This window comes from Leucopleurus acutus, assembly GCF_964270905.1.
Source record: "Leucopleurus acutus genome assembly, chromosome: 3".
Lineage (NCBI taxonomy): Eukaryota > Metazoa > Chordata > Mammalia > Artiodactyla > Delphinidae > Leucopleurus > Leucopleurus acutus.
The window spans coordinates 82545542-82561357 of NC_139145.1; the positions used below are offsets into that span (position 1 = coordinate 82545542).

At 37.7% G+C, this 15816-nt stretch overlaps 1 protein-coding gene across 2 annotated transcripts in view; it reads right to left on the bottom strand.

The window, feature by feature from the left end:
- Positions 1 to 15816, bottom strand: part of KCNN2 (potassium calcium-activated channel subfamily N member 2) — a 186989-nt gene that overhangs the window by 23787 nt on the left and 147386 nt on the right. For both annotated transcript variants that reach the window (XM_082835503.1, XM_082835504.1), the window contains one exon: positions 2346 to 2456. In XM_082835503.1, the coding sequence (XP_082691629.1) occupies positions 2346 to 2456 (111 nt within the window). The remainder of the gene's footprint in view (positions 1 to 2345; positions 2457 to 15816) is intronic.

Genomic DNA, 15816 nt, shown 5'->3' on the forward strand with positions numbered 1-15816 from the left:
CAATGAATTTGGTAAAGTTTCAGGTTACAAAATTAATACACAGAAATCTCTTGCATTCCTATACACTAACAAACAACTGAAGGTCAGAAAGAGAAATTAAGGAAACAATCCCATTAACCATTGCATCAAAAAGAATAAAATACCTAGGAGAAACCTACCTTAGGAGGTAAAAAGCCTGTACTCAGAAAACTATAAGACACTGATGAAAGAAATTGAAGAGGACACAAACAGCTGCAAAAATATACCATGTACCTGGATTGGAAGAATCAATTACTGTCAAAATGACTATACTACCCAAGGTAATCTACAGACTCAATGCAATCCCTTTTAAATTCCCAATTTTCTGCAGTTCTAGAACAAAAAGTCTTAAAATTTGTTTGGAAACACAAAAGAACCTGAATAGCCACAGCAATCTTGAGAAAGAAAAATGGAGTTAGTGGTATCAGGCTCCCTGACTTCAGACTATACTACAAAGCTACAGTAATCAAGACAGTATGGTACTGGCACAAAAACAGAAATATAGATCAACAGAACAGGATAGAAAGCCCAGAAATAAACCCACACACCTATGTTCAATTAATCTACAATAAGGAGACAAGAATATACAATAGAGAAAAGACAGTCTCTTCAATAAGTGGTGCTGGGAAAACTGGACAGCTACATGTAAAAGACTGAAATTAGAACTTTCTGTAACACTGTACACAAAAATAAGCTCAAAATGGATTAGAGACCTAAATGTAAGACCAAATACCATAAAACTCTTCCAGGAAAACGTAGAACACTCCTTGACAAAAATTGCAGCAATGTCTCTTAGGATCCACCTCCTAGAGTAATGAAAATGAAAACAAGATAAACAAATGGACCAAATTACACTTAAAAGCTTTTTCACAGCAAAGGAAACCATAAACAAAACGAAAAGACAACACACAGAATGGGAGAAAATATTTGCAAATGATGCGACTGACAAAGGTCTTAATCTCCAAAATATACAAACAGCTCATACAACTCAACAAAAAGCCAATCCAAAAATGGGCAGAAGACCTAAGTAGACATTTCTCCAAAGAAGACATACAGATGGCCAGGAGGCACATGAAAAGATGCTCAACATCACTAAGTATTAGAGAAATGCAAATCAAAACTACAATGAGTTATCACACCAGTCAGAATGGGCATCATCAGAAAATCTACAAACAACAAATGCTGGAGACAGCGTGGAGGAAAGGGAACCCTCCTACACTGTTGGTGAGAATGTGAATTGGTGCAGCTACTTTGGAGAACAGTATGGAAGTTCCTTAAAAAGCTAAAAATAGAGCTATCATAAGATCCAGCAATCCCACTCCTAGGCATATATCTGGAGAAAACCATGGTTCGAAAGGATACATGCACCCCAATGTTCATTTCAGCCCTGTTTACGATAGCCAAGACATGGAAGCAACCTAAATGTCCATCTACAGACGAATGGATAAAGATGATGTGGGAGCTTCCCTGGTGGCGCAGTGGTTGAGAGTCCGCCTGCTGACGCAGGGGACTTGGGTTCGTGCTCCGGTCCGGGAAGGTCCCACATGCCGTGGAGCGGCTGGGCCCGTGAGCCATGGCCACTGAGCCTGCGCGTCCGGAGCCTGTGCTCCACAACGGGAGAGGCCACAACAGTGAGAGGCCCGCGTACCGCAAAAAAAAAAAAAAAAAAAAAAATGATGATGTGGTACATATATACAATGAAATATTATTCAGCCATAAGAAAGAATGAAATAATGCCATTTGCAGCAACATGGATGGACCTAGAGATTCTCATACTAAGTGAAGTAAGTCAAAGACAAATACCATAGATGTCACATACGTGGAATATAAAAAAAATGATACAAATGAATTTTTTTTTTTTTTTTTTTTTTTTGCGTTACGCATCCCCTGCACCGGCAGGTGGACTCTCAACCACTGTGCCACCAGGGAAGCCCCCATACAAATGAATTTATGTACAAAACAGAAACAGACTCACAGACTTCGAAAACAAACTTATGGTTACCAAAGGGGAAAGGGGTGTGAGGGGATAAATTAAGGGTTTGGGATTAACATATACATACTACTATGTATAAAACAGATAAACAACAAGGACCTACTGTATAGCACAGGGAACTCTACTCATTATTCTGTAATAACCTATGTGGGAAAAGAATCTGAAAAAGAATAGGTATATGTGTATGTATAACTAAATCACTATGCTGAACACCTGAAACTAACACAACATTGTAAATCAACTATGTACTCCAACATAAAATAAAATGAAAATTTAAACCAAAGAAAGAAAAAACACTAATATTCCCCTTGGAGATACAAGGGTGGTAACTTACTCTTTTTGTCAGTTGAGTGTCCATCATGAAGTTGTGCACGTGCTTTTCTGCTTTGGTAAGTTCCAGCTTCCTTGCGACCACAGCTACCACCAGGGCTGTGCAACCAGCACCCTGAAAACCAGGAGAGAAAAGAACCCTGAAGAGTTATTATTTTTGGTCTCAAGCACATTAAACAATGTTTTGTACTAAGTACATTACTACAGTTTTTAATCTTTAGATAGTTATCAGTGTCTTCCATCAATATGACAGAAACCGCATGGCCAATACGAACAAGTAACATGCCTTTAGCTTGATGGTAAAAAACTTAAAATAGGTGAACTAAGAACAAATGTGTTTGTATCAAACACATTTTAATCAAAAGAAATAAATGGTAAAACAGCAACTTGCTGAATTTTCAGGGACTTAAAAACAGAGCAAATCAGTTATACATGGATATACAAATTAGTGATTAGCATAAATGCACAGAGAGGAAATAATTATTCTCTAAAAATAATATTCTATAATCTTCTGTGAAGATAAGACCAGCAGGTCTTCAGGGCAATCAACTGTGAAAAGCCAGGGATGGAAATTGATGCATTATGTGTACAACTTCAAACGTGTTCACATACAGAACAGAAAGGATCACGGTGATCTGAACCTGGACAACAGACATACGTGAAGTGCTGAAGGTCACGGATAACAGCCTTACTGTTCCAGAGGTTTACCAGCATGAAGAAAGGAATGGGCTACCTTTATTTTGAAAAACTCAACAGTGGTCCTTTTATGAATTATAGGCTATTGTGCTAACTCTTAGGAAGAGTCGTGTGACACTGCATGGTGCCCCAGAGATTAAAGCCTTCCTGCTCCATGATCAAGGTGCATGCATTCCAAGTTGTGAGGTATGGGGTCTTCTTGGTTGAAAGACCAGTGACTACATGCAGGGTCAGGAGGCAAGGCTGGGGCACCTACAGGAGGGTCCAGGTGAGGAAGTCCAGATCTCCAGACAGAATCTCAACCTTGGGAGGACCACAGAGAATCAAGACTGCCATCTCAGTAGGCAGACAACGAGCCACAGGGCACAGGCAGGACCCACAGAGTAGGGCCGCAAACAATGAGACTTTACAATATATGGGGATCTTTCAACAGACTGGAATCCTTTTAAACTACTTTTAAATAGCATCCCTTTTATGTTAGCTAAGATGGTTAGGATGCTCACTGTATAGCCATCCAAGAGTCTCAAATTCGCACAAGGTAACCTGGTTTTCCTCATTCCCAATAGGTCTCAAAATCATGAGTTATATCTAAGTTTGAGGGAATGGTTATTACTTATAGCATTTCCCTAATATATTATGAATATATTTTTATATCTATAATATTTAAAGACAATATGGTATTTAAACAAGCAAGTCAGAAACTTGTATACATAATTTGCTCCTAATTTTATTTTTTAAAAGGAATTCATATTTGTGAAGCAAAGAAATAAGCCCAGCTGTGAAAAGAGCATCTCTCTCAGTGGTTGGAATACCAGTAAGTTATTTAGTTCTTTGTGCTTTCCTGAAGAGTCCACATTTTCTACAATGAATACATATTACTTATACAAACAAATGCTTACACATTTCAAAAATGACAACAGTCTGTAGTTTAAGAAAACATCTAACCTAACCTTTACGTATCTTTCTTAACCTTAAAAAAACTCAACCTAGGAAAATGATCTTTCTTCATACTTACTTTTGTTTTATTAAATAATTAATTATAATCATCTCCATTTGAATTGATAAATGTAATTCAGCCATTCACTTACTAACCAAAGAAGGAATTTTTGGTCTCACTGAATGAGTTGTTGCAACAAATCTGGCAGGAGGGACAAGACTGAGGAGAAAGGGAGAAAATAAATACACTTGCCCTGTCTTGCTACAACCGGATAATTACAATCATAGAAACATGGCCTTATTAGTAAGTTGATACTGTTTAAATATAATATTTCCAGGGGGTTTAAATATCCCCTTCCACCTAGCTCTATGGAGAAATCAGTATCCTCAGAAATGAAGTGGTACTGATGATAGGATCAGAGAAAGAAGCCAGAAGGTATTAGACCTACCTGGTTTAACCTTCAGATTTTGGAGATGAGGCAATTAAGGCAGAGTAAGTGATTATTCAATTATGAACTCAGAGTAGCATTGGTATATTTCCCACCCTTTACCTCATCTCATAATACTTTTCTGTATATGTAAGATCACATATATTCTTACTTGTGGTCACTTCCATATTCATGACACAATATGAAGCACTGTATTTCAAAGCAAAACAAATACTCTTAGAGTATGAATGTTTAAAAATTGAGGAATATGGTTACCAAAATAAGGCAAAACATTATTCTTATTTTATAACTGGTGCAACTTTTAAATCAGTGTTTTTTAAACTTAAATGTGACTAGAATCTTTTAAAGCTCTCCCTGTGATTCCAACACAAAGTCACTGCTTTAAGTGAACGATGATATGGAAAGAAAATGGCAAACTCCATTACTTACTTTCTCATTTAAACACGAGGTAAAGGTTCTTACCAGAGTCATTTCACTTATGAAGACATTCTGATAAACAAGGAGCATAAAGGAAGAGGACAGAGAGGACAAGGTCAGAAATGTATGGGCTGTGTGATAGCTGTCTTGATATTTTGGGCTGTGTATAGACAATGAAAGCAAGTGACTTTTATGGCTGGATACCAATGAAAGAAAAGAATGGCCTTTGGAAGCATCTACACCTATTATGTTGACTTTCAGACACCTGCCGCAAAATTTAAATAAGTTACAGTATACTGATGAGAGGCTAGCCTGAATTGGTGGAAGGAATCAGTGGCCACTCAGGCTAGCCTTCTGTACCTACCCACAGTGTGATGGCATTTGTTTGACAGGAACGGGATCACCTGTTGTATGTAGGCTCCCAGGCATTCCTCGATCAGTGAGCCAAGGGAAAGTCAAGAGCTTTTTAATAAGCAGCAGATATAAAAATCTGAGGGGCTTCTACCACTGGAGAGATAGCTATAAGTGGCAGTTGGCACTATAAGCTGAATATTGTTCTCCTCTGGCAGGAGGCCACTGCTGCAATTCTTCTGGAAAGAAATCAAAATCCCAACAGGAGTGGAAAATCACTGGTATCAAGAGCCTTTGGAAGTTGATTTTTTATTTGTGCTTATTCTTGAGTGATATTTTTTCCCACTGCCAGCCCATTTCTTGCTGAGTGTTCTCTAGCTCACCAAAGTCTTGTGTATTAAATGATTACCTCTGTTGTAAACTAGAGAAGCAAGTGAATCTGACAGTTAAGTAATTAGTGAAACCATTGCCTATATCCCTCACTCCATTATCCTAACTGTACCCTTTAAATTGTACCCCAAGAGCCACTTAGAAACCTCTTTTTCTTCAAAGTCCATTACTCCTTATATGTAAGTCTTATACCTCCCCAGGTTCTTAATAAATCATAAGAAGACTTGATATGTATAGAATCGGGTTTCAAAAAAGTAACTTAAAAAAAAAAACTTTTAGAGTTATGCAAAATGAAGCTGGCTTACCCCTGAAAGGTGCAAGGTAAGTTCCTGCCAACACATTAATTGTTATAGTAATTTAAGTAATGGCATGATGTTATTGTCCACTCAGTGTCTATTTCCTGGACTATTCTGTTCCATAAAATGAATAGAATGAAAGTAAATATGCTTTTACAACATTTTCTCCAAATCTTGTCCTGATCACAATGGATATAGAAACAGTTGGGACTAACATATGTTATTCTCTGAAATTAAGATCCCTGCATGCCTTTAACAAGATGAGTCATAGTCCTTTCACCAAAGTCAGAAAATGTATCCTGGTTACTTTTCTCTCATTTCATTTATGTTATTAAGAAAAAGCTAAGCAAATCAGTAACTTGCCACGTCAAGATGCTCAGACAACGAAAAACTAAATAAAAAACAAAACAAAACATGGTGTTTATGACGCCAATACATTAAAGTCAAAGGTTTAGGTTTTCCTCGGCTAGTTTATCATCTTTCCTTCTAACAAATTAGATGTTGCAAGAGAGAGAGGAGGAGGGGGGGGAGAGAGGCCTTGTCCTTAGAAAAGATAAGTAAGTATTAATGCTCGTTGTGCCAGATCAAAGTGAACAGACAAATGACAATCAGAACGCATAAGCTATAGTTGAATCCCAACACCTGGAGAGTCTTAGATGCTGCCAAATTAACATGCAGTGCCTGCATAGCAAACGAAACTGTAAAAAAAGAGACAATCTACAGAATGGGAGAAAATATTTGTAAACAATGCGACCGACAAGGGCTTAATCTCCAAAATATACGAACAGCTCATACAACTCAATATCAAAAAACCAGGGACTTCCCTGGTGGCACAGTGGTTAAGAATTCACCTGTCAATGCAGGGGACACAGGTTCAAGCCCTGGTCCGGGAAGATCCCACTGGCCACGAGCAAATAAGCCCATGCACCACAGCTACTGAGCCTGTGCTCTAGAGCCCACGAGCCACAACTACTGAGCCCACGTGCCTAGAGCCCATGCTCCGCAACAAGAGAAGTCACCACAATGAGAAGCCCGTGCACTGCAATGAATAGTAGCCCCCACTTGCTGCAACTAGAGAAAGCCCACGCACAGCAACAAAGACCCAATGCAGCCAAAAGAAAAAAAAAACGACTCAATTGAAAAATGGGCAGAACACCTAAATAGACATTTCTCCAAAGAAAACATACAGATGACCAAGAGTCACATGAAAAGATGCTCAACATCACTAATTATTAGAGAAATGCAAATTAAAACTACAATGAGGTATCACCTCACACCAGTCAGAATGGCCAAAAAGTCTACAAATGACAAATGCTGGAGAGGGTGTGAAGAAAAAGGAACCCTCCTACACTGTTGGTGGGAATGTAAATTGGTACAACCACTACAGACAAGAGTATGCAGGTTCTTAAAAAAACTAGAGTTGCCATATGATCCAGCAATCCCATTCCTGGGCATATATCCAGACAGAACTACATTCAAAAAGATACATGCACCCATATGTTCACAGCAGCACTATTTGCAATAGCCAAGACATGGGAACAGCCTAAATGTCCATCGACAGAGGAATGGATAAAGAAGATGTGGTACATATATATACAATGGAATATTACTCAGCCATAAAAAAGAATGAAATAATGCCATTTGCAGCAACATGGATGCAACTAGAGATGATCATACTAAGTGAAGTCTGACAGAGAAAGAGAAATACTATATGATATCACTTATATGTGGAATCTAAAATATGGCACAAATGAACCTATCTACAAAACAGAAACAGACTCACAGACATAGACATCAGACTTGTGGTTGCCAACGGGGAGGTGGGGAGGGAGAGGGATGGACTGGGAGTTTGAGTTTAGTAGATATAAACTGTTACATTTAGAATGGATAAACAACCAGGTCCCTACTGTATAGTATAGGGAACTATATTCAATAACCTGTGTTAAAACATAATGAAAAAGAATATGAAAAAGAAGGTATATACGTGTATAACTGAGTGACTTTTGTACAGCAGAAATTAGCACAACGTTGTAAATCAACTCTACTTCAATAAAAAAAATAAATTAAGATGTAGTGCCCTTCTCTCTTGTATTCTTCTCTAATATAGCACATATATCGAAAGGCATGTCGGTCCCTAGAATTTAAAAGAAGTTCAAGCAGCTCGTTTTCTCCAAGATCATTTATCACACAGTGTTTGAAAAATTCAGAGAAGTGACATATTTTTACTTTAGATCACTGGTGATGCTGATCCGACTAACACTTTTAAGAATGATTTTGAAATACCACTTTGGGATCAAGCTTTAGAGAGGGAAATTCCTTTAATAGCACACCGGGGAAAGGTTTTGATTCTTTTCTTATTTAAAAAGGCATCTGCCAAAGATTCAACATAATAATAATAAAATTTATAATTTGGGGGGAAATTCCAGAATACTCACCATCACAGAGAAGCACTCTGCCAAAAATTGCTAAAGTTCCAATTATTCCAGTGTTAAATTAATTATCATCCTGGGTCTTACAATAGCTCCTAAAAGGCCAAACTTTAGTTTGATAGCTGATTGATTGCCTATCACTAATGACAACTTCTTAACATATTTTGAAAAAATCATGCTTTCTACTGAAAATGCACCTAAGTTAAAGATTAACTTGCATTTTAAAATATTAACTTGTTCTTCAAAGGGAAGGTAAAATGAGTACTTGAAAACATTACCCATGTTTTTGTCCCTGGGGTTGACTGATTCAATATCCTAGAAAAATAAATACCTTTTTTAGTGCACTTGCCTGACAATTATTCTTTCATAAAGATACATAAAACAAGCATTTCTGGCAAGTAAGAAGGATTCTATAAAACATTCAGCTTCACTATAATATCCCACTGGAGTTTTACAAGATCTCTTTTGGTTATGAAAATAAACAACATTCAAGATAACTTTGAAGATAAATTCCCTCTGAGTATCTTCAAATACAGTTGGCCCTTGAACAAGAAGGGGGTTAGGGATGCCCACCCTCCTTGTTGTTGAAAATCCGAGTATAACTTATAGTGGGCCCTCCATAGCTGTGAATTCAATCAACCATGGATTGTGTAGTACTACAGAATTTACTACTGAAAAATATCTGCAATAAGTGGATCCAGGCAGTTCAAACTGGTGTTGTTCAAGGGTCAACTGTGTTGTTGATAGGAGGGCAGAGGTCAGTTAAAACGTTCTCATCCTAAGGAAGAGGGGAGAAGGTGTGTGTGGGTTTTTGAGTTCAGTGATAAAACCTGGGTTTAGGAACCCCAACTCTCCTTTAGAGTCATTTGCTTGTTTAGCTCCTTCTTGTGTGCTCTGGTGGCTGGAAAGAGGAAGTGGTACATAAGACGGGTCATTAACAATGAGTCATCCTGAGGTTTAAATCTCCTTATTAGCAATGGTGCCAATGTGAGCGCACGCGTTTCAGAGACAGGAAGGGCAGCTCTGCCAATTCAAAGTGCTGATAGTTTAGAAAATGTAGGTGGAACTGTAGAGACAATATGAGTCGAATACTAGAAGGTCACAACAACTTTCAGCTATATTTGCCTGTACCTGGAAAAAAGCAGCTGTCTTATTTCTTAAGAAATTTTCTTGGGGAGAAGTGAAGGTCTGCTTAGGGCAATGGTGGGGAATTTAGCTTTAGGACTGAAAAGGCCCATCACATCCCCTCCAGCTGCTCTGCACAAAACAGAAATTATGCTAAGAATTTAAAGATACGCTCTCTTCAATGAGGCTTTATTTGATGAGATTCAATGAACGTGCCAGAAAGTACCAAAAAACAAAAAGTAAGGTAAAAACCTCTTCAAGATTATTATTTGATATTAAACACCTCATATCAAATTGTACAAGACATATAAAAGATCCTGGGATTTTTTTTTTCCTTATTCACACATGCAACACCAAGGAATGGCTCTAGTCTAGTTTTTCAGGGCTCCTACTTCTACTGGCAGGGTAAAAGTAATCCTTAAATGCAAAGACAGGAAGTAGCAGGAATATAATCATACTTTAGGTTTAGCCTTCTTTAATACCAGTCATTGTCTTACTATAAGCTCTGGCTAATTTATGGCTCTCTTTTGGAATATCTTCTGATTGAATTAACACGGTAGTGTTACTACCCTTCAGGGTGAAAACTACTGAACTCTGACAATTGACTGAGATGCCATGTGACCTTAAATCAAGACTCTTTGATACCTGGTAAAGTTGATGATGACAATTATGAAGTGTTCTTATCCTAATGTGGTGTAAAAAAGTGATTACTGTTTTAATTTTGCTCCCTGAATAAAATTTAAAAAATTAACTGGTGTGATTTTTAAATTATTACAAAATGGAAAACCTTTATGCATTGCTTTTGTTTATACAGAATTACTGATGGGATGGAAGAAGCTTAAATTGGTCATATCTGAAGTCACCTCACTTTTGTTGAGGAATACATAGTGGACTTGTTGAAATCTAGGGTTTACAGGTCACTATCAGTAGAGGAACACTTATCAGATAATAACCAGTATCCCTAGGACTGTGCAGATATTACTCCATATTTAAAAATAATTTATGCCAAAAAATGCAGTCATCCATACTCTAAATAGTTAAAGGGCCAACAGGAGATGTCATAATTTTACAAAAGTAGAGAAGCAAAAATTAAAAATGAGTGATTTCCATTTTAATATAAGACTAGAGATACTCTTACCAATGAGGCTGTATTCTACTCTTGAAACAAACATATATACCCATAGGTAAGGAAAAATGATAGCATTCAGCTTGTGTTGTATCTTTCTTTTTTTTGTGGTACGCGGGCCTCTCACTGTTGTGGCCTCTCCCGTTGTGGAGCACCGGCTCCGGCCGCACAGGCTCAGCGGCCATGGCTCACGGGCCCAGCCGCTCCGCGGCATGTGGGATCTTCCCGGACTGGGGCACGAACCCGTGTCCCCTGCATCGGCAGGCGGGCTCTCAACCACTGCGCCACCAGGGAAGCCCTTGTGTTGTATCTTTATGTACAGATATAAAATGGTAGATAGGGTAACTTTTTAAATGCTAAGCAAATCAATTACTTTATTATAAAGTTGGAGATACTGAGAAACTAGCTGGTACTGACAAAAAGCTAAGACACCATGATGTAACACTGTTATTTGCCTGCCTTCAACCAAAAGGATAAAGCCATTTAAACTTCATCCCAGAGTTTATCATGACATCCAAAACAATAAATCCTCAGCACCTCCTCAAAAAGTGGAAGGACAGGGGATCGGAATCAAGATGGTGGAGTAGTAGGACATGGAACTCATCTCTTCCCACAAATACATCAAGAATACATGTACAAATGGAACATTTCTCACAGAACACCTACTGAACACTAGCAGAACACCTCAAACATCTGAAAGGACAAGAAAGATCTCCAAGTAATGGGGTAGGACGAAAGGGGCTGTGCAATTTAGGAAGCAGAGCTGAAATCTTTGCCCACGGCTGTGCAAACCGCAGGTTCACACCTCCGCAGCTGGCTTTGTAAATGCAGTGCCTGTGGAACATCTGAACGGACAACTGGTGCTCCCACGGCTGGGACGGGTCTGGCCTTAGCAGCTGTGGGCTTTGTGGGCACGTACACATGGGGGCTGGGCTGGGCCAGGGTCTGAGATGCCTGCATAGCTCCCACAGTGGGTCCAGGTGTGTGACGACTGCAGTCCCGGGACCTGACTTCAGCGGACCTGTGCTGGTGGCTTTGTGAAAAACAAAGACTGAGAAGCACCAGGGCTGATAGTCAGCATACCCATGGTTACAGAGGGGCCAAGGGCAGTGCTAACAACAGTGTGCTTTGTGAGCCTGCTCAATGGATGAAAGTGACATAGCAGAGTATGCTCACAGGTGAACAAGCCCAGTGGAGGAATACTCAGTGGCTTCTCTCCCCGCGGGAGCACTCCAATCCCGCCTACCTCACCCTGCATATCAGAAATGCAGCTCAGAAATGGAGCTGGGGGCTTCTACTCCAACAATTAGGGAGCAGACTCTGCCCTGGACAGGTCAGTGACAGCCACAGAGCAAAGAGGAGGCCCTGCTCAATATCCAGTGCAGGCTCTGGTCACTACAACGTCAGTCACACCTCCTATCAAGGGGATAACGGCCAGAGTACACTCAGGAAAGAGGTGGCAGTCATCCATACTAAAAACAGCCTTCACACCGAAAAATATTAATGAGTTGACATGCAGGCTACACAGGGACGTTCCCACATAAAAATAGTCCTCCAAGACCACAGTAGATAATTGTTCTTCCTAAACTCATAGAGCAACAGAAATATAAGTAAAATGAAAGCAGAGAAACCACTCCCAATTAAAAGGTCGAGATAATTCCCCTGAAAGAACAAACAATGAAACAGCTCTCTTCAGTCTAATAGTCATCGAGTTCAAAAAGGAGATAATGAAAAATCTGAAGGAATTAAGAAAGGCTATTGACAGAAATGCAGATTACTGTAAAAAGGAACTAGAAACTATAAGGAGGAGCCAAGAAAAATTAGAGAATTCATTTGAAGAAACAAAAGCTGAACTAAAGGCTATGAATAGCAGAATGCATAATGCAGAAGAACAAATTAGTGATCTAGAAGATAGAATAATGGAAATCACCCAATCAGGACAGCAGACAGAAACCCAAATGAAAACAGAAAGAAAGCAGTATAGGAGACCTATGGGATAACATAAAGCATGCCAATCTACACATAATAGAGATCCCAGAAAGAGAATAGAGAATTGAAAATGTATTTGAAGAAATTATGGCTGAAAACTTCCCAAAACTAAAGAAGGAAACAGATATCCAGATACAGGAAGCACAGAGGGTCCTGAACAAGATAAACCCAAATAAACCTACACCAAGACATATTATAATAAAAATGGCAAAAGTTAAAGAGGATTCTAAAGGCAGCAAGAGAAAAACAAATAATTAATTGCAAGGCAACCCCCCATAAGGCTATTAGCGGACTTCTCTACAGAAATGATGCAGGCCAGAAGGGAGTAACAAGATATATTCAAAGTCCTAAAAGGGAAAAATCTGCAACTTAGGATACTCTACCCAGCAAGATTATCATTTAGAATAGACGGAGAAATAAAGAATTTTTTAGACAAGTAAAAACTAAAAGAATACAGCAATACTAAACCTACCCTAAAGAAAATATGGAAAGGTCTTCTCTAAATAGAAAAGTAGCAAGAATCTGTAGAAAAGAGAAAATCACAATTGGAAAGTAAATCAGTTAAATAAGACAGTACACAGATTAAAAAAATCAAAACAATTCTGTGAAAGCAATAACCACAGTGAACAGAAAAAGGATGAAAATGAAGATCCAAAATAGGACATCAAAATCATAAAATGTGGGGGAAAAGAATAAGAAAATGTAGATTTTTTTTTTCTAGAATGTGTTTGAGGCTATATGACTACCAGTATAAAGCAAGTAGATATAGGAAGGGTTTATCATACTTAACAAACACAGCAACCACAAATCAAAAACATACAATAGAGTCACAAAAACCAAAAAGAAGAGAACATAAGCATAACACAAAAGAAAATCATTAAACTACAAAAGGAAAAACAAAAAGAAAAAGAAAGGGACAAAGAAGAAATACAAAATCAATGGAAAAACAAGGTTAAAATGGCAATAAATACATATCTATCAATAATTACCTTAAATGTCAATGGACTAAATGCTCCAATCAAAAGACACAGAGTGGTAGACTGGATAAAAAAACAAGATCCTACAATATGCTGCCTACAAGAGACACACTTTAGGGCAAAGCACAGATAAATTAAAAGTGAGGGGATGGAAAAAGATATTTCATGCAAATGGAAAGGACAAGAAAGTGGGGGGGGGCACAATGATTATATCAGACAAAATAGACTTTAAAACAAAGGCTATAAAGAAAGATAAAGAAGGACACTATATAATGATAAAAGGATCAATACAAGGAGAGAATATTACACTTGTCAATATATATGCACCCAATATACATACACTCCAATACATAAAACAAATACTAACAGACATAAAGGGAGAAATTGACAGGAATACAATAATAGTAGGAGACTTTAACACCCCACTCACATCAAAAGATAGATCTTCAACAGAGAAAATCAATAAGGCAACAGAGATCTTAAATGATACAACATAACAGTTAGACTTAATTAGGACATTACATCCAAAAAAAGCAGAATACACATTCTTTACAAGTGCACATGGAACATTCTCTAGGATTGACCACATACTTGGGCACAAAACAAGCCTCAGCAAATTGAAGAGTACAGAAATGACTTCAAGCATCTTTTCTGACCATAATGGCATGAAACTAGAAATCAACCACAGAAAAGAAACGAGAAAAAAAAAACAATTACATGGAGACTAAACAACATGCTACTATAAAACCAATGGGTCAATGATGAAATCAAAGAAGAAATTAAAAAATACCTTGAGGCAAATGACAATGAAAACACAACCATACAAAATCCATGGCATGCAGCAAAGGCAATTCTTAGAGGGAAGTTCATAGTAATACAGGCCTTCCTTAAGAAACAAGAAAAATCTCAAACAATCTAACCCGTCTAAAAGAATTATAAAATGAATGATAAGCAAAACCTAAAGTCAGCAGAAGGAAGGAGATAATAAAGATCAGCGAGGAAGTAAATAAAATAGAGATTTAAAAACAATAGAAGAAATTAATAAAACCAAGAGCTCGTTCTTTGAAACGGTAAGAAAATTTACAAACCTCTGGCTAGGCTCACCATGAAGAAAGAGAGATGACCCAAATAAATAAATAAAATAAGAAATCAAAGAGGAGAAATCACAACAGATACAGTAGAAATACAAAAAAAATGAGAATACTATGAACAATTATATGCCAACAAATTTGACAACTTCAAAAAAATGAACAACTTTCTAGAAACATACAGCCCACCAAAACTGAATCAAGAAGAAATAGATAACTTGAACAGACCAATCACTAGAAATGAAATCGAATCAGTAATAAAAAAACTCGCTACAAACAAAAGTTCAGGACCAGATGGTTTCACTGGGAAATTCTACCAAACATACAAAGAAAAACTTATACTGATTCCTCTCAAACTCTTCCAAAAGATTGAAGATGAAGGAATACTCCCAAAGACATTCTATGAAGCCACGATCACCCTGACGCCAAAACCAGACAAAAACACTAATAACAAAGAAAATTACAGGCCAATATCTTTGATGAATATAGATGCAACAATTCTGAACAAAGTATTAGCAAAGTGAATCCAACAGCACATAAGAAATGTCATACACCACGACCAAGTGGGATTCATCCCAGGTTCACAAGGATGGTTCAACACACACAAATCGATCAATGTGATACACCACATCAACAAAAGAAAAGACAAAAACCACATGATCATTCAACAAATGCAGAAGAAAACATTTGATAAAATTCAGCATCTATTCATGATAAAAACCCTTATGAAAGTGGCTATAGAGGGAACATATCTCAACATAAAAGCTATTTATGACAAACCCACAGGCAGTATAATACACAATGGTGAAAAGATGAAAGCCTTCCTGCTAAAATCTGGAACAAGACAAGGATACCCACTCTCACCACTTCTCTTCAACACTGTAGTGGAAGTCTTAGCCACAGCAATCAGACAAGAAAAAGAAATAAAATTTATTCAGTTTCGTAGGGAAGAGGTAAAATTGTCATTATGCAGATAACATGATAATATATATAGAAAACCCTGAAGACTCCACACAAAAACTACTAAAACTGATAAACTAATTCAGCAAGGTAGCAGTATACAACATTAACATACAGAAATTGGTTGCATTTCTTTACACTAATAATGAAATATAAGAAAGGGAATGCAAACTAGCAACCCCTTTTAAAATTGCACCAAAAAAAATACTTAGGAATAAATCTCACCAAGGACATGAAAGACTTATA